Source organism: Pelophylax lessonae (genome assembly GCF_965119305.1).
Source record: "Pelophylax lessonae genome assembly, chromosome: 1".
NCBI lineage: Eukaryota > Metazoa > Chordata > Amphibia > Anura > Ranidae > Pelophylax > Pelophylax lessonae.
The window spans coordinates 653,470,456-653,496,001 of NC_138768.1; the positions used below are offsets into that span (position 1 = coordinate 653,470,456).

General features: G+C 41.8%; 1 protein-coding gene across 1 annotated transcript in view; it reads left to right on the forward strand.

Moving 5' to 3' along the window:
- The first annotated feature begins 2,326 nt into the window (after positions 1-2,326).
- ELMOD2 (ELMO domain containing 2) overlaps positions 2,327-25,546 on the forward strand; it is a 39,083-nt gene continuing 15,863 nt past the window's right edge. The window contains exons 1-6 of the mRNA XM_082269883.1: positions 2,327-2,459; positions 7,327-7,472; positions 11,512-11,540; positions 14,403-14,500; positions 20,434-20,563; positions 23,870-24,003. Coding sequence (XP_082126009.1) covers positions 7,328-7,472; positions 11,512-11,540; positions 14,403-14,500; positions 20,434-20,563; positions 23,870-24,003 — 536 coding nt within the window. The 5' untranslated portion in view covers positions 2,327-2,459; position 7,327. The remainder of the gene's footprint in view (positions 2,460-7,326; positions 7,473-11,511; positions 11,541-14,402; positions 14,501-20,433; positions 20,564-23,869; positions 24,004-25,546) is intronic.

The following is a 25,546-nucleotide window of genomic DNA, read 5'->3' on the forward strand; positions in this document are numbered from 1 at the left end:
CTATGACTCTCGGAGGCCGGGAGCGAGGTTATGATGTCACGTCCAGCCCCTGGCAGTTGTAAACACTGCCATGTGTTCGGCTGGGAAGCCTGAGATTTTATTTATTTATTTTTTTTTGTTATCGCAGGCTTTCTAGCCTACAGGAGAGGAGAGGTCTTAAAAACCCCACGTCTCTCCATAAAGAGGACTTGTCATGTCCTATTCCTTTTACAAGGGGTGTTTACATTCCTTGTAATAGGAATAAAAGTGCTAAAAAAAAAAAAAAAAACTTAAAGGGAAAGTGTAAAAATCAAATAAACAACAAAAAAGAAATGAAAGCATCCCCCATCCCTGCGTGCTTGCACGCATAAGCGAATGCATACGTAGGTCGCGTCCACGTATATGTAAATGACATTCAAACCACACTTGAGGTATTGCCGTGAACATTCATTGTAATAGGAATAAAAGTGATAAAAAAAACCTTAAAGGGAAAGTGTAAAAATAAAATAAAAAAAAAAAAAAAAAAAATCAAAGCGTCCCCCATTGCCGTGTGCTTACACGCATAAGCGAATGCATACATAGGTCTAGGTCGCGTCCGCATATGTAAACAAAATTAAAACCACATGTGAGGTATCACCGCGAACAGTAGAGCAAGAGCAATAATTCTAGCACAAGACCTCCTCTGTAACTCCAAACTGGTAATCTGTAAAAAATGTTAAAGCGTCGCCTATGGAGATATTTAATCATTTCTGGACCGCCTGCCACATATATACCACGGCAGGGCGACCTGGCTGTGCAAAATCATGTACACGCACATTATTTTGTGAACAGAACGTGAACGTGGGGTGCGTGCACGTCGCCGAAGCGCTGCTCCCGCTGTGATTGGACACAGCGGGAGCCAATCAGCTGGTCTGGGCGGCCGTGACGGCCACTGGGATCCACCGATCGGTCAGCGGATTAACAGAATGGCGATCTGGCTATGTAAACAAGGCAGACCGCTGGTCTCTCAGGGAGGAAAAGAGAGATCTAAAACACAAGATCTCTCTTTTCCTCTAGTGCATCCACACCCCCTACAGTTAGAAAGCACTCCCTAGGAGCACACCTAACCCCTTGATTGCCCATAGTGTTGACTCCTTCCCTGCCAGTGTCATTTATACAGTAACTGCATTTTTTTTAGCACCGATCACTGTATTGGTGTCACTGGTCCCCAAAAAGTGTCAGTGTCAGATTTGTCCGCCGCAATGTCGCAGTCCCGCTAAAAATCGCTGATCACGGCCATTACCAGTAAAAACAATAAAAAAAAATACAAAGTCCACAAATGTATCCCATAGGTTGCAGACGCTATAACTTTTGTGCAAAACAATCAATATACACTTATTAGGATTTTTTTTACATGTTTTTATTGGGAATATTTTATTGCAGAAAGTAAAAAATATTGTTTTTTTTTTTTTTCCAAAATTGTGGTACTTTTTTTGTTTTTAGCGCAAAAAATAAAAACAGCAGAGGTGATTAAATACCACCAAAAAGAAAGCTCTATTTGTGGGGAAAAAAACACATCAATTTTATTTGAGTACAGTGTCCCACGACCGCGCAATTGTCAGTTAAAGTAATGCAGTGCGGTAATGCAAAAAAATGTCCTGGTCATTAAGGGGGTAAAAATTTCTGGAGCTGAAGTTGTTAAGTAACAATGTTTTGGTGCCATTCCACGAGTGTGCGCAGTTTTGAAGCATGACATCTATTTACTTGGCGTTACATCATCTTTCTACTGTTTTTTTCCCCTAATGAAAGTAGTTTTTTTTCCCCAAAATTGAGTTTTAAAAATTGCTGCGCAAATACCGTGTGACAGAAAAAAATGCTATGACCACCATTTTACCATTTTATTCCCTAGGGTCTCTGCTAATATATATATATATATATATATAATGTTTGGCAAAAAAATGATGATTTTTACATGTAGGAATTGGCTGAATTCGCCTGGTATAGAAGCGGTTAATTGTGTGGGGTTAGAAGTATATTTTTATGTAAAAATAAAAGGTGTATATTAGTATTGTGTCCAATAAACATTTATCATTTTTTTTTTTTTTTGTGCAGACAATACATGTCTCCCAGATACTACTGTTGTTTTAGGAATTTTCATTTTACAATTCCATTGCGCAATTTGCCGTTAAGCCCATGATTCCTAACAACTGTTTTTATCTCTATGGAGACGACCCATTAGTCGCTTTCTTCTGAGGTAAAACATACTAGAGCGCGAGTCTTTACAGCAAATAATGTCTCTAGTCAGCTGTTGGAGATTGCAGCGCGGACGCCATGTTTGGTGAGATCAGTGGACGATTCCTATCATTGACTTCAACAAAATGGCTCCTGTAATTGGTAGGCATCGCTCTAGTAGACCTGTGACGTGGACTGACAGGCTCTGTTCAGCAGGCTATGTGTGCATTGATAATCGGCAGGGGTCGGGATTGATAGCACAGGACAAGGTGAGGATGGGGGATCGGGCTACTGATGGTGCATACTGGCTCATTATACGGCCGTGCAGAGATCAGTGTGTTTATGTGTGTCCTTCCTCAATAACGTGCCTGGCATGTTGATGAGATATAATATAGCATTGCTCTTGTTATAAATAATCACCTGTCTGTTTTAATAAGTGCTCTGTCATCTTTATGAAGGCTGCAGGAGTGCTTTCACATTCCAGGTTTATTAAGCATGTTAGATTAGTATGTTGCCGGCTACACCTCTGCTTGAGTATCGGGTGTACAGGTTATACAGCAACTCCTATTATTCATGCAGTGTTCCACAAGTTCTCTCAGTGATGTCATGGTGTAGATCAGGGGTCTCCAAACTACAGCCAGCGGGGCAAATATGGCTGGAGGTGACTCCGATGGGGTCTCTCGCGGAAGGGAGGGAACACCGGTGGGGTCTCTCGCGGAAGAGAGGTGACTCCGATGGTGTCTCTCGCGGAAGGGAGGTGACACCGATGGGGGTCTCTCGCGGAAGGGAGGGGACTCCGATGGGGTCTCTCGCGGAAGGGAGGGGACTCCGATGGGGTCTCTCGCGGAAGGGAGGTGACTCCGATGGGGTCTCTCGTGGAAGCGAGGGGACTCTGATGGGGGTCTCCCGTGGAAGGGAGGTGACTCTGATGGGGATCTCTCGCGGAAGCGAAGGGACTCTGATGGGGGTCTCCTGCGGAAGGGAGTGGACTCTGATGGGGGTCTCCCGCGGAAGGGAGTGGACTCTGATGGGGGTCTCCCGCGGAAGGGAGGGGACTCTGATGGGGGTCTCCCACGGAAGGGAGGGGACTCTGATGGGGGTCTCCCGCGGAAGGGAGGGGACTCTGATGGGGGTCTCCCGCGGAAGGGAGGGGACTCTGATGGGGGTCTCCCACGGAAGGGAGGGGACTCTGATGGGGGTCTCCCGCGGAAGGGAGGGGACTCTGATGGGGGTCTCCCGCGGAAGGGAGGGGACTCTGATGGGGGTCTCCCGCGGAAGGCAGGGGACTAAGCCTGTACTGCACTGGTTAAATGCTCATTTATCCCTAGGGGGTCCGGTAAAGATGTTTTACTTACCCGATCCCCCGTTCTCCTCTGCACTCCAGCTGTGGCAGGTCCTCTAACGTCATTAAAGCCCTGCCATGGACATGAAGGCGCTGAGGAACCTTCCACTATTGGAGCAGAAATTTGGGTAAGTAAAAGTGCTTTTCAGGTCCTCTAGATCAGTGGTCCTCAACTCCGGTCCTCAGGGCCCACTAACAGGCCAGATTTTAGGTATTACCTTGGGGAGATGCAGACTAGAATACTGCAATCATTGAGCAGCAAATGATATCACCTGGGATGTATTTTAGTTATCTTGCAAACCTGGCCTGTTAGTGTGCCCTGAGGACCAGGGTTGAGGACCAGGGCTCTAGATAAAAGGAGTCGTTAACCCTTGCAGTGCTGTTTCAGCGTCACTACTCAGGACTTTTTGCTTTCTGGAGTTCATCTTTAAAATGGAAGAAAAAATGTGAGTAGTAAATACTCACGTGATCGTGCCTAGGATTTTTGATAAATATATAAACGTGAAAAAGAGAATATTTGAGCTGCTAGTCAAAAACAACAGTGGATGGTGTGAAATGTAGTGAAGGGGAGACAGCGCTCAAAATTATATTTAAATACAAGAATCAATAAACAAACACTCTAAGTGAAATTATTAATATAGTGACAAATCACTTATGGGGATTTTATATAACAGATCACTTGTTAAACATACTCTAACCACTATCTGGTGAACCAGAGGGTTACCCTTAAAGTGCTCAACTTATAAGGTGTCTGTGCTCAATGCCTACAATTTATATATACAGTGCTTGTACTTTTGAAAGTGCTGGTGCAAAAAGTGCAGCAAACAAAGTTCTGAGTGATGGTTTCAAGGTGCTTAGTGCTCAGTGCAGGTAAATGTCCACATGCAAGATCAGGGAGGGTTATCCGTCACTGAGTATTCAGCCCACTTACCAGATGACCCCTTGGGGTCTAGCGTGGTTAAATGGTCTCTTTGGGATGGTTCCCGTTGTTCCCAAAGCCGTTTCACCTATATCTTCCTACTAGGATGTGACTGGGGATCTGCTCTACTGTCTCGGAAGAAGCCGGATGAGATTCCACTAAATATCCCGTTTGAAGATGTGGTGGTCTCAGTGGGGCATAAAGGAAGTAGGGAGACTCATGGTGTAGTATGTATAGGCAAAGATTTATTAAATGCAGTAGTCACTTACATGTCAATATGAGTAGTGCAGCTAGATCGCGGAAGGATGCGAATGCAGGTTTGCGTTCCGGCTGCGTTCCAGAAGCGTGATCCCTGATGACGTCATATGCTTGATGACGAAACGCGCCCGGTCCCGTACTACGCCCCACGTCACTTCCGGCTTCTGGAACGCAAACCGGCATCCGCATCGTTACGCGATCTAGCTGTACTACTCGTATTGACATGTAAGTGACTACTGCATTTAATAAATCTGTAGAATCTCATCATCTGGAATCTCATCCGGCACCTTCCGAGACAGTGGAGCAGATCCCCGGCCACATCCCAGTGGGAAGATATAAGTGAAACGGCTCTGGGAACAACTGGGAACCATCCCAAAGAGACCATTTACCCCCGCTAGACCCCAAGGGGTCGTCTGGTAAGTGGGCTGAATACTCGGTGACGGATTCCCCTCCCTGATCTTGCATGTGGACATTTACCTGCACTGAGCACTAAGCACCTTGAAACCATCATTCAGAACTTTTTTTGCTGCACATTTTGCATCAGCACTTTTAAAAGTACAAGTACTGTATACAGGCAGTCCCCGACTTACGAACATCCGAGTTGCGAACGCCTCCTACTTACGAACGGGGGCCGCGTGACGTCACTGCCGGCTTCTTCCGGCTTCTTCATCTGGCTCCTGTGCCAGAGACACAATGCACGCTGCAGTACTACATGTACTGTATGCCCCGCATACAGGACTGCCCAGAAGCATCTTACTCACATCCCACTACTGTCTGGGACCTGTGGAACTGGTGAGATTAAAGTACTATGTGCCCACTACCTGTACCACTGTATTGGGAGCATGCCCTGTACTTGTACTTCTATGATACTGTAGCAGGACTGTGTTAAAGTACAGTATTATCCCTGTGACCCAGCAGGAGCTCATGTGGACCTCCCATTCAATTGTGTGTGCTTTGAAACCATTTTTTGTTATACTGAAGATGGTACTGTATGAGGTTTGTACTGCTGTCTGTATCCTCATGAATTCTTTTGGCTGGAGTTACACTTAATAATGTACATGTTCCGACTTACAAACAAATTAGACTTAAGAACAAACCTACAGTCCCTATTGTGTTCGTAACCTGGGGAATGCCTGTATATAAATTGTAGGCATTAACCACTTAAGCCCCGGAAGATTTTACCCCCTTCCTGACCAGGGCCTATTTTGCGATTCGGCACTGCGTGACTTTAACGGACAATTGCACGGTCGTGCGACGCTGTACCAAAACGAAATTGACGTCCTTTTTTTCCCACAAACGGAGCTTTCTTTTGGTGGTATTTGATCATCTGTGCGATTTTTTTTTTGATCATGCGCTATAAACAAAAAAAGAGCGTCAATTTTGAAAAAATAACAATATTTTTCACATTTTTTTTATATGAAATTCCCCCCCCAAAAAAAGTAAAAATTAAAATTTTTTTAACACTTTCGGCCAATTTGTTTTATGCTACATATGTTTTTTTTTTTTAAAGCGTAATGGCGGCGATCTGCAATTTTTTTTTTTTTTTTTTTTGCGGTACTGCGACATTGTGGCGGACAGATCGGACCCTTGACTGACATTTTTGACACTTTTGGGGTTACCAGTGACATTTCTACAGTAATCAGTGCTATACATATGCACTGTTACTGTAAAATTACACTGGCAGTGAAGGGGTTAACTTTTTTTGAGAGGGAGGGGTTATGTGTGTCCCTAAGGGCGTGATTCTAACTGTGATTGGCTGTGGCTTGAGGTGTAAGAACAATGATCAACGGTTCTACATAGTAGAACCGTATGATCACTGTTTCTACACAGGGGAGAATGACAGGCGGCTTGTTTACATCAGCCGCCTGCCTTTCTCCCTCTGCACCGACGATCGCCGAGTGACCGGCGGACATCGGGTCCGCCGGTCACACGCGCGGGGGGGGGGGGTCCGTGACCGCTAGGGGGCGGGAGCGCTCGCTCCCTAGACCCTCACAGGCTAGTGACGTAGTACTACGTAGCTTTGCCTGTGAGGGGCTGACCGCCGCAGTAAATAGTCGTGCGGCGGTCGGCAAGTGGTTAAGCACAGACACCATATAAGTTAAGCACTTTAAGGGTAACCCTCTGGTTCACCAGATAGTGGTCTTAGAGTATGTTTAACAAGTGATCTGTTATATAAAATCCCCATAAGTGATTTGTCACTATATTAATAATTTCACTTAGAGTGTTTTGTTTATTGATTCTTGTATTTAAATATAATTTTGAGCGCTGTCTCCCCTTCACTTCATCTTTAAAATACCTAAACCCAAGAACAAAAATGTAATATATTTCAGCTTCTGGTCCTTCGGTTTGCTGGCTGCATTAGTATTTTTTTTTCCAAATAAAGCACCTTTTCAGGAAGTACAGAAAACACCTATTTATCTTGCCAGAAATGCAGTGTCCTTGTCACTTCCTGTGAGCTGCACCGAAGAATATCTCCCTTACGATTGGTTGCTTTAGGTCACTGCATTTTGGTATCAGGGTTTTACTGAAAGAATTATGGAAAGAGAGAGAGGGAGGATTGAAGAATATATTCAAACAAAAATGCAGGATTATGATTGATTATATTTCACTTTTTTAGGATGCTTCTGTACTTCTGGCAGTATCTCTACAGCAACTACTTCAGATTTTGGTTCAAATGGTTTCTAAGACAAATTCAAGGCAAATGTGAGTTGCAGCGGATTTGTGATGGATCCAAGGATGGAGCTTTTAGGACTCACAGGATAGGTAATACATTTATTCTGCTTATATTTTACCTTCCCTGTCTCCTCCCTTCCACTTCATCAACATTCTAATACAATAAAACCTTTCTGCTTTCATCACATACTTTATTTTAGACACAGCAATGTCACCACTGGGTCTCTGTGTTTCTCTGTACAATTTAGGTAGATCATGGCTAGTGGGAGGGCATCGACTAACTCAGTGTTTCTCAACCTTTTTTCAGTCAAGGCACCCTTTAAAATTATGTCTCGAGGCACCCCATTCTAAAATGTAAAAACTATTCTAATAGTTTTACATAATGCAGCAACATCACACATGTTGGACACCCAATGCTGGAGGTGATTTATTCCTCCAAAGCAAATAGACGTTTGCAAACAGGTGCTGACTAGTATTCCAATGTTTCTCTTCTCCCTCAGTTTTTCTCAATCACTCAGCTTATGTGACCCCAAGACTGATAGAGAGAGGCAGAGGATGGTCAAACAAGGATGCTATGCAGGCGACTTTCATCCTTCATATCAACTGATTATACCATTGGTTGTTAGGACCCCGGAAGCTAGAAGGATGTAATGGTGCACAATGAAAACCCGTGACTTAGTGTAACTAAAAGGCAGGCTTTGTATACAAATTTTGGGCAATTTTCAGGCATTTTGCCAAGGCACCCCAGGCTGGACTAGGTGTTGTACATAGCTTCCTTAACCACTTAAGCCCCGGAGGATTTGGCTGCTGAAAGACCAGGGGGTATTTTGCAATTTGGCACTGTGTGACTTTAACGGACAATTGCGCGGTCGTGCGACGCTGTACCTAAACGAATTTGACGTCCTTTTTTTCCCACAAACAGAGCTTTCTTTTGGTGGTATTTGATCACCTGTGCGATTTTTTGATCATGCGCTATAAACAAAAAAAAGCGTAAATTTTGAGAAAATAACAATATTTTTCACATTTTTTTTATATGAAATTCCCCCCCCCCCCCCAAAAAAAAAAATGTAAAAATCAAAATTTTTTAACATTTTTGGCCAATTTGTTTTCTGCTACATATGTTTGGTAAAAAAAAAATTGCAATAAGCGTATTTTGATTGGTTTGCGCAAAAGTTATTGCGTTTACTAACTACGGTAAAGATTTTTGTCATTATTGTTGTTTTTGTTTTTTTTTTAACGAGTAATGGCGGCGATCTGCGATTTTTTTTTTTTTTTTTTTTTTTTTTTTTTTTTTTTTTTTTTTTTTTTTTTTTTTTTGCGGGACTGCGACATTGCAGCGGACAGATCGGACCCTTGACTGACATTTTTGACACTTTTGGGGGTACCAGTGACATTACTACAGTAATCAGTGCTATACATATGCACTGTTACTGTAAAAATGACACTGGCAGGGAAGGGGTTAACTTTATTGGAGAAGGAGGGGTTAAGTGTGTCCCTAGGGGTGTGTTTCTAACTGTGCAGGGATGTGGCTGTTCATGTAACAGCAGAGATCTACGATCCTACATAGCAGGACCGTTAGATCTCCGCTGTTACACAAGGGAGAATGACAGGTGGCTTTGTTTACATTAGCCGCCTGCCTTTCTCCCTCTGTAACTGACGATCGCGAGTGACCGGCGGACATTGGGTCCGCCGGTCACTCGCGCAGAGGTGTCCGTGAACGAGCGGGGGCGGGAGCGCGCCTCCGGCGGCGCGCGCTCGCCCGCCCCCTGTTGGCTCACAGGCTAGTGACGTACCGGTACGTCACTTTGCCTGCACGGGGCTGACCGCCGCAGTATATATACTTGCGGCGGTCGGCAAGTGGTTAATTTAAAAAAGCATTTTTAACACATAGACCTCAATAATATATATATTTTTTAATATAACTAGTGGGTGCCTAGAAAGTCCACTGGGTTCCCTCTTTGCTTTTTGTTTTCAATTTATCTTTTTATATGAAAGCTGTAGGAGGTGTCAATGAACTACAAGAGCACTCACCAGCACCCTCGCAGTTCATTGAGAACTACAAGCCACCTGCCACAGTGACAAACAGGACTTGTAGTTCATCCATTCACAGATTCCTGTGAATAAATGACATGGCTGTGTGGGTGGAACCCATGAAACCTGTAGGAGGTGTCAATGAACTATGAGAGTGCTCACCAGCACCCTCGCAGTTCTTTAAGAACTGCAAGTCATCTGCCACAGTGACAAACATGACTTGTAGTGCATCCATTCACAGATTCCTGTGAAAGAATGATGCAGCTGTGTGGGTGGAGCTTGCTGTTTTTAAATAGTAACAGTAGAGGTGGGGATAAGCACCTCTGCCTGCTGTCACGGGGGTGGATCAGGGGTGTGTGGGAACTCGTCTATAGTAACCTGTTACATGTTACACCTTGAAGGTTAAGTTCACCTTTTAGTAATAAGTTAGTTACATCTTACGCCCATATTCAGGGTGTAACATGTTATGAATAGACTGGCCACTCCTCGATCTGACAGTTAGTGGGGACCCTCAAAGCCGACTCCCCCCCCCCCCCCCCCCCCCACCAGCTGTCAAAATAGAAAAATAAAAAAAACGTGGCCGAGCGTGTGGCTGGCCAGTGGCCACCTTACTCATTCACAGTTTCCTGTGAATTGAAAATGACAGCATGACCCACATATGGTGAACTTGTCCAGTGGTGAACAAACAAATTTCCCAGCAAAGCTTTAATGAGCAAACCAGTTCCAAAATTTTTGGTTTAGAACAAACGCTGGTTACCTGTATATTTGTAGCTTCCAGATTTACCATAGCCAGAGCCTGGAAAACCCCTATTTTATGCTTTGAGGCAGTCAAAAAGAGACTTGCAGATATTATGATTAATGAAAAACTGCCTGCTTTTCTGGCACACTCTTACCCCAAATTTCTTCAGATTTGGAAATCCTATTCAAAGCCAGGGCCTAAAGGGTAACTCCACTTTCATGGGTAAAAATTAAATAAATATTGAAAATGACCTTACCTTTTTCAATTCAATTCAATATGGCTACCTGGAGGTGTTCTGTACCCAGAATGTGTATAGAACGCCCCCCAGAAACATAATTTGTTGCTTGTGTGATTGGCTCACAAATTTTCCCAGAAGTCTACCTTATGTCAGATTTCAGGCATCCCCTGCAACAAAAATGTAATTTTTGGTGAGATACTTTCAAAAGGAAATCACGTCTAAAGGGATGTGGACCCAGCAGCTTTCCTTATTAGAGCTCTGCAGGTGCACAGCTGATTGATAATTATGAAACCAATCCCATTGGACTCCATTTCCCACATGGATCCAGACAGGGAGTTCTTCAGAATAACAAAAGGTAGGAATCTGAAACAAAGTTTGTTAAAAGCCTTGTAATGTACATAGATCACCCAAAGGGGAATGTTTTTTTTTTTTCAACAAAAGTGGAGTTACGCTTTACCAAATGTCTCCTATCTATATGATTAAGCTGGATAATGGACCCCTGGGACTCCCTTACCTCTTTCCCTCCTGCTTTTTCCTTTCTTCACCCTATTTCCCTTTTGCTTAAAGGTTTTGTAGGCTGTTTTTATTCCTCTACTTGATGGTCACTGGAACTCTCATATGGACCAACACTATAGGTTACACAGGAAAGTTTTACAAACCTCCTATGCTGCATAAGAATGTATCTTGATTAAACTCTCATTAAGAGCCCATTCAGACTAGCGCGACTTGTCAGGCGACAAAGTCGCGGTCGGTCGCTCGCCATTGAGTAGTACAGGACCCGTTCTAATAGGAGCGACACAAGTCGCTTCGACTTAGAAAAAGGGTCCTGTACTACTTTGGGGCGACCTGGGAGCGACTTGCATAGACTTCCATTATGTGAAGTCGCGGTGCACGCTGTTCACCGGGACTTCACAGGTCGCCCCTCGGAGTCAGATCGCGCCAGTCTGAATGGGCTGTAAGAGGTTCATTGGTTACATTACCTGTATCTTTGCTAACCTGACTTTACCTTTTGTACTACATGATGTGTACAATCAATGTAAATCCTTTTCTACCTCTGCTAATAAACTCTTTTGTAAAAGAAAAAATATAATAGGCTTCTTTTTATTTTTTTTTTTTTTTAGAATACTCTTTGGACCATTCAAAAAACAAGGTAAGATTTCTAGTACAGTGTTCAGGTTATGTTAGTGTATGAATACCTTAACAATAGGCTTCTGTTATTTTGCTTTTTTGTTATGCCATTAAAAGTTATATCTGCTTGAGGAGCGCAAAAAATACCTGTTGATTTTGCCAGAAATGTTGTGAGCTGATAACTACCTGTGCCCAATAAAGAGTTATGATGATGATGGGGGGGGCTGCCTTAAGACATAACCCTTGTTGCATATTACAATCAAACTGTGCCCCTTAATTGAGAAAATAGAATTTCTGTACTCGTAAAATCCTTGTCTTGGAGTCCATTGAAGAACAGATATTGCTCCCCTCATATAATAGTTTTCCATCTTTGGGCTGCTTGCTACAACTGAGCAGTCTTTAAATAATAACAGTGGGTGCGAAGAGAAGCACCTCTGCCTGCTTTCACTGGGAGTGAATCTGGAGGGTGCAGAAACTGTTCTATAGTAGCAAGTTACATGGTACACCCTAAAGGATAGCTTTCCCTTTCGTAATATGTTACGTTACACCAATATTCATGGTTTAACATGTTATGAATGGACCGGCGCCCACACCTCCCTGATTCCCTGATTTGACAGTGGGGGAAACCCAGCCACTGATCACAACCACCTTCACCCAGAGGTCTGATAAACACTGTAGATTATGTTACTGTGGGGGCTACAAGTCCTAGCATCATATGTATGTACTGTATCTTATACTGTGAAGGTTTTTGAAGGTCCATTAGAACCATAAGGGTTCAGGTGCGAGTACCACCCGTATGTTAGGTTACAGGGGCATGTCTGCATAGATACTATGCACTGGAGGTCTCCAACTCCCACTATAGCCTATATAAACTGTGTATTTTGTACTCGAAGTGCAGCACAACTATAATTTACAACATGAAATGACATGTGAGTATAAACAAATATAAATTTTACAACTATAACATAACCTAATCTTAAAACACCCTCAAAGATAAGTCCATAAAACAGTCCCACTTACTCATGTTTTACACCCCAGTGTAAACAGTGATTTCAAATATTCTGTCTTCACTAGGTGTACAGTGACCTTCACCTCTGGGTGAAAAACCTGCTCTCCTTCTCTTTAGAGTCGACCCAACTACAGAATCTTATTCGCCTGTAATACTCTCCACTGCGAGGTCATCAGATTTATAGTTCTCCTCCTCCTCCTGCTCCAGAGTATACCATGTGTCCCCCTTCTCGCTCAATTGCTCAGTCATCAAAGTGACCCCATGATAAAAGGTACAAGAGGAAGAACCATAGTGCCCTCTATCTTAATGTTTATTCATCTCAAAAACTGATTTAAAACACTTACAAAATCTTTAAAAAAGCCGGCATTGAAATATTCTCATGACCCGTGGCTCAACCCATAACCTTGGATGTCCGAAGTCTCATGTCGTGGGCTAAGCTCCTCCAAACTATACGCGTTACGCCCTGTGATTGGACTTGGGAGGAGCCAAGCCGTAACCTCAGACCTTGGTCATCCAAGGTTGTGTGGTGAGCCATGGGTTAGGATATTTCAATGCATGCTTTTAAAAAAGATTTTGTAAGTGTTTTTAATCCCTTTTTGTGATGAATAAATATTAGGATACAGATGTAATTTATAGTTTTGCTGCACTTTTTATAGTATATTTTTTGGAACAAGTGGAGGGTATTGTGAAACCACTGATACAGTGCTATTGCAACATATATTGCTTGGTGTGTTTGGGCACAGAAGAATTTTAAGTTTGTTATTATTTGAGGCTGCCCTGATTTGTATTTGGTTTTTGACTGTGTATTATGTGACTGGTAGATATATATGTATTATGTGACTGGTAGATATATATGTATTATGTGACTGGTAGATGTAGATATATATGTATTATGTGACTGGTAGATATATATGTATTATGTGACTGGTAGATATATATGTATTATGTGACTGGTAGATATATATGTATTATGTGACTGGTAGATATATATGTATTATGTGACTGGTAGATGTAGATATATATGTATTATGTGACTGGTAGATATATATGTATTATGTGACTGGTAGATATATATGTATTATGTGACTGGTAGATGTAGATATATATGTATTATGTGACTGGTAGATATATATGTATTATGTGACTGGTAGATATATATGTATTATGTGATTGGTAGATGTAGATATATATGTATTATGTGACTGGTAGATGTAGATATATATGTATTATGTGATTGGTAGATGTAGATATATATGTATTATGTGACTGGTAGATGTAGATATATATGTATTATGTGACTGGTAGATATATATGTATTATGTGACTGGTAGATATATATGTATTATGTGATTGGTTGATGTAGATATATATGTATTATGTGACTGGTAGATGTAGATATATATGTATTATGTGATTGGTAGATGTAGATATATATGTATTATGTGATTGGTAGATGTAGATATATATGTATTATGTGACTGGGGAGCTACAGGTGGCAATAGATCAATGTTTAAATCCTTGGGGGCAAACAACTACAAATCTAAAGCACAGAAATTATAAAGCAGATTTATTCACCCTGATTTTGTTTATATTGAATGGGACATTACGCCTGCATCGGAGGAAGTAAGTCCAGATCTGTCGGGCCAGGAAGAGAGATGGAGGGGTTGGTATTGCATAAATAGATGTATTGAGGGGGCTTGGGGTTGAGGCTGGGGGGATTTTGTAACAAAGATGAACTTGTCCTTTAAAATGCTCTGAAACAAGGTTTTATCAAGTTATGCCTTTAGTTTAGATGTGCTTGTAATAATCTCTTTCTGCTGTTTTACAAAACCTAGATATTGTTTTGCTCACTATTATTATTTGTGAATGTTACAGGTACTGAGATGTGCAGTAAATATCAAGGAGAATGAAGTTGACAAATATGTAGCTGATATAATAAAAGCAAAGAAGATCAATGTGGAAAAGGATAAAAGGTTTGTGTTTTACCTGGTATGTACCCTGTGTCAGCCCAGTTACATTGGAGACGTGTTTGGCACCTGCTCATTCATTGCTCATAAATAAACCGTTATTTATCCTTCCCTAAACTGAGCGCAATATTCTACAATTATCTACATTTTATATTTGGATACTATGTACTCATCTAAGCAATTTTAGTGCATTTGTCATTAGCAGCCTCATTTTACAGGTTATGTCACAGCTCCTATATGTCAGGTTTTATTTTATTTATTTATTTATTTTTTTAATATAAATGTGAAAACCATAAGTGCCGGTTCACACTGGGGCGACCTGTGAGGCGACCTGGTCGCCTCACAGGTCGCCTCCCATAGGGAAGCTGCGGACCCGTTCTAATAGGAGCGACACAAGTCGCTCCGACTTAGAAAAAGGGTCCGGAGCTTCTTTGGGGCGACCAGGAGGCGACCGCCATAGACTTCAATGCTATGAAGTCCGTGGCGGCCGCTCCGAGGTCGCGGCGCGCTGCTCGCACCGCGACCTCGGAGGTCGCGGTGCGAGGTAGCGTCGCCTGCATGTGAACGGGGGCTAAAACTTCTTGCTTGCTAGGTTTTATGTGAATTGCAGGTTACTTGTTTTAAAACTGAGCTTTAATGTTCTTAAACATTAAAACTGATCTCCATCTTTTGAATTCTATATTATATAAAGTCTACTAACAGCATTTTTGTATACAGTACAACTAGGATAAGTAGCTGAATGTCTTAATATCAGTCTCTTGCCATCAATGGCACAGCAGGGTTGGCACTATAAGGGCTCATGGTACACAGGGCAGTTGAAAGACAGAAGGGCTGGCGACTCGGCGTGCTCTTGCATAAAAGTACTTTACTGCGACAAGGTGCAGAGTATATGCTGACGCGTTTTGGCTAGGGAGCCTTCATTAAAGCAACTTGAAAACATTTCCTGAACACTGTAAACTGACAGTGAAAAACGTCTGTTTTAACAGCTTTCACATACCACAGTTATGAGCATTTAGCAGCAGTTATGAGCATTTGAGGTTAAAAGCTTTTTAAAAGATAACCTCAGGAGATGCCTTTAAATGCCCATAATGCACGAAAAACACGTACATTATTAAATATTTCAGCCATTCTGTGAGACAAGAGAGAGCAGTGTGCTTGTAGATAGCTGTCTATTATTTTCTGTTTTCACTATGGATCCCATAATGAGCATGTGTGAGGAAATGCTCCTAAAGTTGCTGAGGCTCCGAAGACATATGAAAATTGCATTAGAGGCCCAAAAAAGCAAAAAACGCACCGTTTTGCGTTTACAAAAGTCACTTACCCTTCCCAAAAATGCAGCAGCTGAAAAAAGCATAGAAAACCATGTTAAATGGACTGTAGTGCATTTCTGTAAAAAGCACCAAAAAACGCACAGGTGTGAACCGAGCCAAAATCTGATTTATTTTTTTCAAAAGGTTATATAATATCACAGCGTGGGTCAAACTCCTAGTCAACTTCAGGGTCAATCTACAAGTCAACTGCTTGTGAGGTATTTTATTGCATGATTGACTGATGAGGGGAATATCACACAGTGGGTCAATGTCCAATATGTATCAAGCTTGCATGCAAGAGCATGTGGTGAAGTGTGTTTTTTCAATATTTTATATGTTCAGAAATGTTCTCCCCTTTTAAAAACTCTCATAAACACTTTACAAGGGCTATTGTAGATCTTAACCTTGGGATAGAACAAAAATCTGCAGAGGACACAGGAGACTGGATGATCACCAGATATTTTGTCTTTAATTCCATAACAATTGCATATAAAAGCAAAGATTATTGATTAAAAAGGTTGGCATCCACTTATTTATGCCACTTTATTGGTTGTATGTCCTGCGCCAAATTCAGAAAAGCCCTGCCACCAGTTTTGATAGCTTTACATGCCACAGATTTAGGTAGTTTCCTAATAGCACCACTTCACAACATGGCCCTGTGGCTGTGCCAAATTTAAAAACAATTACCTCCAGTTTGTAGATAACGGAAATGGATGTATTTAAGACCACCTCTAAGTTGGCATATAGAGACAGGCACAGTACCTTTCTTTATGCACTGTGTTTCAGGGTGGCATGCTTGCTGTTGCCCCCTCCCAATATTACAAACAAATAAAGATTTTCCAGGACATTTACCAGCTAGCCTGCAAAAAATCCCAAATTGACCCTGTCTAAAGTGTGGGGTCAATTTGTTTTTTTTTTTGCAGCCTAGCTGGTAAGTGTGCTGGGAAAGCTTTGTGATGTACGTTGCCCTTCCTTGTATAACTTACTGCAAAGGCTAGTTATAGGTTTGTACCCTTTTCCAGCAGGTACATAAATTTACGGGGTAAGCACCAACATTTGTTGCAGGTAAGACTTTGAATTCGAAAGAGTGTTGTAGTCACATTTTATGAATTCCTCAATATGTGTCTTTTGGTTTATCCAGAAGGTCTCCCAGCTACTGTGCAAGGATAGTGCAGGTCATATGATTCCTCTGTCTGCATAGCCCACAGGTCATAAGCTTTTCTACACCACCTTCTTGGTATGTTATTATACTCCTATATTGGTATAAGGGGCAAGAACCATTACTGCACCAGTCCCACCCCATGTTCTCCCTTTTAATTTAAGTAACAACAGCATTTTTTAAAACAAGTAACACGTGACTAATACATAAGTTGAGCAAAATATTTTACCAAATTAAGATTCTGCTACATCTTTTGGCATTAGAAACTTGAATCACTAAATTATTTGTTAGCTTTTGGCCATATACTTCACAAATATCCTGCCTATTTTACTGCACATACAGTATATTTGCTTAGCCAGTTCACCAACCTCACATCAGCAATGGGACCATATGCCCATTTATAATTTCTCTGGCAACTGATGTGTGATACTGAGCCTTATGCCTTAAGTGAATTAGTACCTAGCAGTATAAATACATATCTTTATAGTGGAACTCCTACAATTTTTTACTGTTTTGGATGTAATGGGAGCTCTTCTCTCACTTCTTGTTCTGCAACAAGAAATTAGAGGATATCTCTTCAAAAGGGTTACAGAAATAAAAGCGATTCCCTTTACATCTAGTCCCAGTGGCAGCAGTCACCAGAAAAGGGAAATCTCTGCAACTATGGCACACAGAGCAAAATAAATACCTTGCAGAGATTCTAACCTTCCCCAAGTTTTCCAAAACACTTTAAAGAGGAAGTGTGGGATAGGTTAAATAACTAAGCACTTATTTTACCATCATCACAAATCAGCTGTTCTTTCTTTCCTACCTTCTTTTGTTTTTCCAGCATGTGCACTTGATTTTTCCTGTATCTGTTTTTGCTGTTTGAAAGCTCATAGGGGTGCATACAACCTCAGCAACCCACCCTCTGTCCCTCCTCACCTGGGAGATGTGGCCGTGCTTCCTACACGGGCACGCATCCAAGCATCAAGCTAGAGCGAGCACGTTGGTCACATGGCTCAGTTTATGACCCCATGCAGGAAACAGAAGCTGCTTGGCCAGATAGTAAATGATGTGCTGTCGAATCTACTGCTGGAACAGACGTTTCATATGCATGTCAGGATCTGGAGGGTGTTGGGGGGCTCCCTCCCCTCCCTCCCAGATTTTAGTTGCATTCCCCCCTCCTTCCTTCCGTGGACATGGGCTGCTAATTTCCTCTCATCCTGTCACTGCCCACACATGGCCCTCAAAGCTCCTCCTCCAAACATAGCACAAACTTGTTACTGAATTATCTTACAAATGGCCAAAAATGTGCACTGTGTACACAGAGATACAGCCTAGACCTGCCCACTATTTGCACAGACAAAGCCTTGATATGCACATTGCTTATACAAAGAGCCTGCATGTGCACACTGTGTTAACTCTCAGCCTCGATCTCTAGACTGTATAGCTACCTGCTATGCTTGCACCTCCCAGATCAGAACCAGATCAGAAAGTCAGGCAGCTATACAATCTAAAGCAGTGATGGCGAACCTTGGCACCCCAGATGTTTTGGAACTACATTTCCCATGATGATCACTGGTCTAGAGGATCACTATGGCACATGGAAGACAGGAAGGATCACTATGGCACATGGAAGGCAGGAAGGATCACTATGGCACATGGAAGGCAGGAAGGATCACTATGGCACATGGAAGGCAGGAAGGATCACTATGGCACATGGAAGGCAGGAAGGATCACTATGGCACATGGAAGGCAGGAAGGATCACTATGGCACATGGAAGGCAGGAAGGAGGGAGGTATCACTATGACACATGGAAGGCAGGAAGGAGGTATCACTATGGCACATGGGAGGCAGGAAGGATCACTATGGCATATGGGAGGCAGGAAGGAGGTATCGCTATGGCACATGGGAGGTAGGAAGGAGGGATCGCTATGGCACATGTAATGCAGGATGAATCACTTAGGCACGTGGAAGACAGGAAGGATCACAAAGGCAGGAAGGATCACGAAGGCAGGAAGGATCACTATGGCACATGGAAGGCCAGAAGGATTACTATGGCTCATGAAAGGTAGGAAGGATCACTATGGCACATGGAAGATAGGAAGGATCACTATGGCACATGGAAGGTAGAAAGGATCACTATATTGCAAATGAAAGGTAGGATGAATTACTATGGCACATGGCAGGAAGGATTGTTAACTATGGCACATGTAAGGCAGGAAGGATCGGTATTACACATGGAAGGCAGGACAGATAGATTACTATGGCACATTGAAGGCAGGAAGGATGGATTAGTATGGCACATTGAAGGCAGGAAGGATGGATTAGTATGGCACATAGAAGGTGGGAAGGATGGATTACTATGAAGCATGGAGAGCAGGAAGTATCACTATGGCACATGGAAGGCAGGAAGGATGGATTTTTATGGCACATGGAAGGCAATAAGGATGGACTGCTATGGCACATGGAAGGCAGGAAGGATCAGTATTCGCTCTGATTTTATTTCATTTTACTTTGCTATTAGAGTAATGCATGTAATGCCTGTCTGCTCTCAAATCCAAATGTGTATTTTGCTTTAAAAATAAATAGTTTCCACTATATTAGTAGAAATATAGGGTAGATTTTCATACACAGCACTTTCGGTTACTTCTCTTACCTTCCAGTCACTGAAGTGCTGCTGTTGCTGCTGGATTCTTCTGAAGATCGGAACAGGCTGAAGAAGAGAAGGGAGGGGGGGGAGCAGTTGTGCTCTGTGAAGTCTCGGGAGCGAGCAGAGAGCTGACATCAATTAAGCAGATGAAAGATAAGTGGGTGCATCCAGACCCCCATTGTCAGCATGACACTGCAGGAAAGTCTGTAGCCCCTCCCACAGGTATTTAGCTAGATTTTAACAGAATGGGCGCACTTCTGAGAGGGCTAGAAATATTTTTAGATATTATTAGCTCACCTAAAATAAGTGCAAGCTAAAAAAAGGAAGCCCATACTTCCCTTTTAATATAAGGTTTTGTGAATGAAGTAAAGAGCTGGCCTGCTCCTTGCACCTTGCAATAGGCCACCAAGGCTGGCAATCAAAACTATCAACTGGTTATGAGGATGTGGGAGGCATCAAACTAGCTGTCAACATTCTTTTCCAAGCTGGAGCATTAATGAGCATGCTCAGTATGGGGTCTTCTGTTAATCCCTAAAATAAAGCTATGTGCATCTACCCAAAGGTGCCTGCTGTACAGTTTCTGTGGCAATTTAGTTTTCCATCGTGTGAAATGAATATACAGTAAGAGGAACAATGAATTTAGGATGCATTAAAAAAATAGTGATCAAAAAGTTGGTTGTTATGTTGGTGCGAGTTGCATTTTATCAATATCTATGTTAGAAATTGAGTACTTGTGTAATGAGCTCAGTACTATTGCAAAGACATTTTGTGCAGGATTTTATGTTATCAATCAATGTGCTGCGCAGCTTATAATTTAGATTATTTGTGTTTCAGATTTCAGATAAACTTGAGGATATGCCTGCTGCAAATCTCTGGGTATAAGAAGCTCTTTTTAGAGGTAGAGGATGTGAGAAAACAGCCATATGACTCTGATAACCCTGAGCATGAGCAGCAGCTTATGGAGGTGAGTAATAACTATTTAATTGTAAGAAGCAGTGGATGAAATTACCTCTACTTTTATATATTTGTGAGATCATCTTTGGGTTTCTGCAATAGTGATTGCCAGGACTGATCAAAGACAGATGCCTGACAGTAGAATACCCTTCCACCCTTAATCACATCACTGTGCCATTGTGATTAGCCCACAATATCCTCCCTGATGTTAGAGTGGTATGTGCACAATGACACTCTTGTCCCCCTTTACTCCAGAAAGAAAATGCTACCATATTCTAAAAACCTCCATATTCTAAAAACCTCTTGTTATCATCACCACCACCACACCACCACCACCATGTTCTTACATTTTCAAAGATCAGGTCGTTTATGGCCACTTTGAGGAATTTTGTAGATAGGCAAATATTACATGCTTACAGGTCTGCTTTGTTTGTAATAAAATTTGAAGTTTCTCTGCATTTATTCTGACCTCCTTCTAGGCTTCATCAAGTTTGGTTTGCATTCAAACTCCCTTTTTATAGGGAGAAAAGCAGTTGCATACACTGTTATATCCCAAACTTGTTATTTAATGCTCCATATCTTGGCAACCATTGTGTCTTTTTGAGAATAACACTAGGTTCACATATTCATTTATAGTTAAAGAGGAGTTCCGCCTGGGGAAAAAAAAAAAGTCAGCAGCTACGTATACTGTAGCTGCTGACTTGTAAAATATAGACACTTACCTGTCCAGGGAGCCCACGATGTCGGTGCCCCAACCGATTTTCAGATCTGCTGTCAGGTGCTGCCGCTGCCATTTGTCATAAGGGAAACCGACAGTAAAGCCTTTTGGCTTCACAGCTGGTTCCCTACTGCACGTGCGAGAAGCGTGCTGCGCTTTCTAATTGGCATGGTGGCAGGGAAAGGAGGAAGGGGGCTAAACTTCTGAGGGACTGCGCCACAGCGCTGTCTCCCAGAAGTGGGGAAGGGTACCTGTCAATGAAAGGTGACAAATGTGTTGTCGGAAGGGGGGGGTAGCAGATCAGCGGAAGTTCAACTTTTGGGTGGAACTCCGCTTGAATGGCATTTTTTTTTGTAGGAGTCACACAACTCTGTTAATTCAGTCTTGTGATTCTGTACCACTAGCACAGCATAGCAAAGATGGCATCACCACCACTGTGTCACCTGCCTGCTAGTTTCATTATATACAAACATTGTTTATAAGAACACTGCTGCAGTCCTCCCAGTGCTTCCTTCTTCATATGTAATACAGTCAGGTCCATAAATGTTGGGACATCAACACAATTCTAATCTTTTTGGCTCTATATATCGCCACAATGGATTTGAAATGAAACAAACAAACAAGATGTGCTTTAACTGCAGACTTTTAATTTGAGGGTATTTACATCCAAATCAGGTGAAGAGTGTAGGAATTACAACAGTTTGTATATGTGCCTCCCACTTTTTAAGGGACTAAAAGTAATGGGACAGATTAACAATCATAAATCAAACTTTCACGTTTTAATACTTGGTTGCAAATCCTTTGCAGTCAATTACAGCCTGAAGTCTGGAACGCATAGACATCACCAGGCGCTGGGTTTCATCCCTGGTGATGCTCTGCCAGGCCTCTACTGCAACTGTCTTCAGTTTCTGCTTGTTCTCGGGCATTTTCCCTTCAGTTTTGTCTTCATCAAGTGAAATGCATGCTCAATCGGATTCAGGTCAGGTGATTGACTTGGCCATTACATAACATTCACTTCTTTCCCTTAACTCTTTGGTTGCCTTTAAAGTATGCTTCGGGTCATTGTCCATCTGCACTGTGAAGCGCCGTCCAGTAAGTTCTGAAGCATTTGGCTGAATATGAGCAGATAATATTGCCTGAAAAACTTCAGAATTCATCCTGCTGCATTTGTCAGCAGTCACATCATCAATAAATACAAGAGAACCAGTTTCATTGGCAGCCATACATGCCCACGCCATGACCCTACCACCGCCATGCTTCACTGATGAGGTGGTATGCTTTGGATCATGAGCAGTTCCTTTCCTTCTCCATACTCTTCTCTTCCCATCACTCTGGTACAAGTTGATCTTGGTCTCATCTGTCCATAGGATGTTGTTCCAGAACTGTGAAGGCTTTTTTAGATGTTGTTTGGCAAACTCTAATGTGGCCTTCCTTTTTTTTTTTTTGAGGCTCACCAATGGTTTACATCTGGTGGTGAACCCTCTGTATTTACTCTGGTGAAGTCTTCTCTTGATTGTTGACTTTGACACACATACACCTACCTACCTCCTGGAGACTGTTCTTGATCTGGCCAACTGTTGTGAAGGGTGTTTTCTTTACCAGGGAAAGAATTCTTCGGTCATCCACCACAGTTGTTTTCCGTGGTCTTCCGAGTCTTTTGGTGTTGCTGAGCTCCCCGGTGCATTCTTTCTTTTTAAGGATGTTCCAAACAGTTGATTTGGCCACACCTAACGTTTTTGCTATCTATCTGATGGGTGTGTTTTTGTTTTTTTCAGCCTAATGATGGCTTGCTTCACTGATAGTGACATCTCTTTGGATCTCATATTGAGAGTTGACAGCAACAGATTCCAAATGCAAATAGCACACTTGAAATTAACTCTGGACCTTTTATCTGCTCCTTGTAAACGGGTTAATGAGGGAATGACACAACACCCAGCCATGGAACAGCTGAGCAGCCAATTGTCCCATTACTTTTGGTCCCTTAAAAAGTGGGAGGCATATATACAAACTGTTGTAATTCCTACAACTTTCACCTGATTTGGATGTAAATACCCTCAAATTAAAGCTCAAAGTCTGCAGTTAAAGTACATCTTGTTGGTTTTTTTTTTTAAATCCATTGTGGTGGTGTATAGAGCCAAAAAGATTAGAATTGTGTTGGATGTCCCAATATTTTTGGACCGGACTATACCAACTAGAATGTTTCAAAATACATTTAAAGCTGAAATCAAGGCTTATATCCACTGTCCCTGATCATGGATAATGGATACAAGTATTGGTCAAATTGTATCTTTGATCCGCTTTGTATTTTATTAAGTCTATGATTGTCCTATATTGAATCTGTATATATTTTTGTATTAAACTTTGATACCTTTTTACAAATCTTTTCTAGTAAATCTTCATTGCCCCCTTAAAAATCTAATTGAGAAGGAACGGTTCTGCTTCTTCCTGTGCTATGCATGGTTAGGATTTACATACATCTTAATGATTTCTAGTAAATACTGGATTATATACTAGATTTTACATTCTTCCTTTAGGAGTCCAGTAGGAAAGTAATACAATGCATGCACTGCATTAAACATATTCTATTTGTCTTTTCAGCTCTGGGACTTGCTTATGCCACATGAGAAGTTGAAGTCCAGAATAACTAAACAGTGGGGTGACATTGGCTTTCAAGGTGATGATCCAAAAACTGATTTTCGTGGCATGGGCATGCTTGGATTGGCAAATTTACTGTAAGTGTCTCACACAGTCATCAAAATGGTTTTATAAAAATTATTATTCCTACTTATTGGGGAACTGTAACATTTTAATGTGTTTTTTTTTTTTTTTTTTTTTTTTAGATGTACTTGTGAAAGAGATGAACTTAATGTAAATAATCTTATCAATTTGTGTTAAACTTTTTTGAAACCATCTCTGTATGTATAGTTGTAATTGTAGGTATACATGGCAACCCCATATTTGTTCCTTATATGAACAAGCTCTGTTTCCTAGTCTTTCATTTCTCATCTCTTATCCCACATAGTGTCCACCAGACAGGGTATGTCTGACTGACACCAATAGACTCCACAGTCAATGTTTGTGAAACACCCACAGTGCTTATTGATAGACGGATGCCATGTAATTTTGTCTGTTTTTTCAGGATGAACATAAAAGTTCATGGCTAGAAAGATATATTTTTTGTACTTACAATACTGTGATTTAATAATGCTGGGATACTGTATACCCTTGATTCTGGGAAATGTATTATTTTTTTTTTTTATTGAAAATGTTTTAAATAGTAGAGATAAAACCAGCATCCCCTTTTATACCTTATCCCCCCTCCCCATCCTATACTCCAGCTCCAATACAAACAATAAAGCTATGGTTTGACCAAGATTCTCATTTGTTCCCATCTGCTTTCTCTAATCACTACTAGATGACTACTTAATACTATGGGACCATGTGTGTAACAAACACAGTCAGCAAGAAAAAGGTAAAACATCCTATTAGAGAAACAGACAAATGATATCCAGCAGGCCCAGCTTTTGAATTGATCAGAGAAATGATAGTGCAAGCTTTATCCGACACAAAGCACAGAATTGTCAATTGGCTAGAAAGTGAGAGTTAACGCCATACCATGAGAACCAGCTAGCCATATCTAGGGACTAATAAGGGCTGGAGTTACATATTAAGAAAACAGCTCTATGAGCTACCAATGACATGGGGGAAAGATCCTATATATCGAGCCAGTTGCCCTTAAGTTTGAAAGTGTGAATTTTAATAATGTATCCTCTTGTAGAAAATATCATCACATAAGGATATTTTAATATTAGTGATAAAATAAAGTTTGTCTAGATATTTGTTTTGTTAAAGGAGAAATAGGGCCAATTCTTTTGGCCCTACTTCTCCTGTGGGTCACAGGAGTGCACTTCATTCTGTACTCCTGTGATCCGTATTCAGCCAACAAGAGGTCTAAAGTCTGCTTTTGGCTGACACCACTTTATTGTTAGGATCCACCCAGATACCTGGACCGGCAGCTGGCTCAGCTTCTCAGCGCACCACTGTGAGCCTGATCCAGCCTCTCTCGACCCCTCCACAGCTCCAGTAAGCGCTGGAGGGGCAGAGCACAAAGCCGGTGACTGAGAGTTACTGGCTCTCTGCTCACCGAAGACCAAGAGCTCATTGATTATCAGTCTTTGATCTCTTAGTTCTCTGTTTTAGAGGCAGTGGAGGATAAATGCTGCACTGGACTGGACTGATGCTGCATCTACCTAGGTAAGTACTGATGATAGTTTT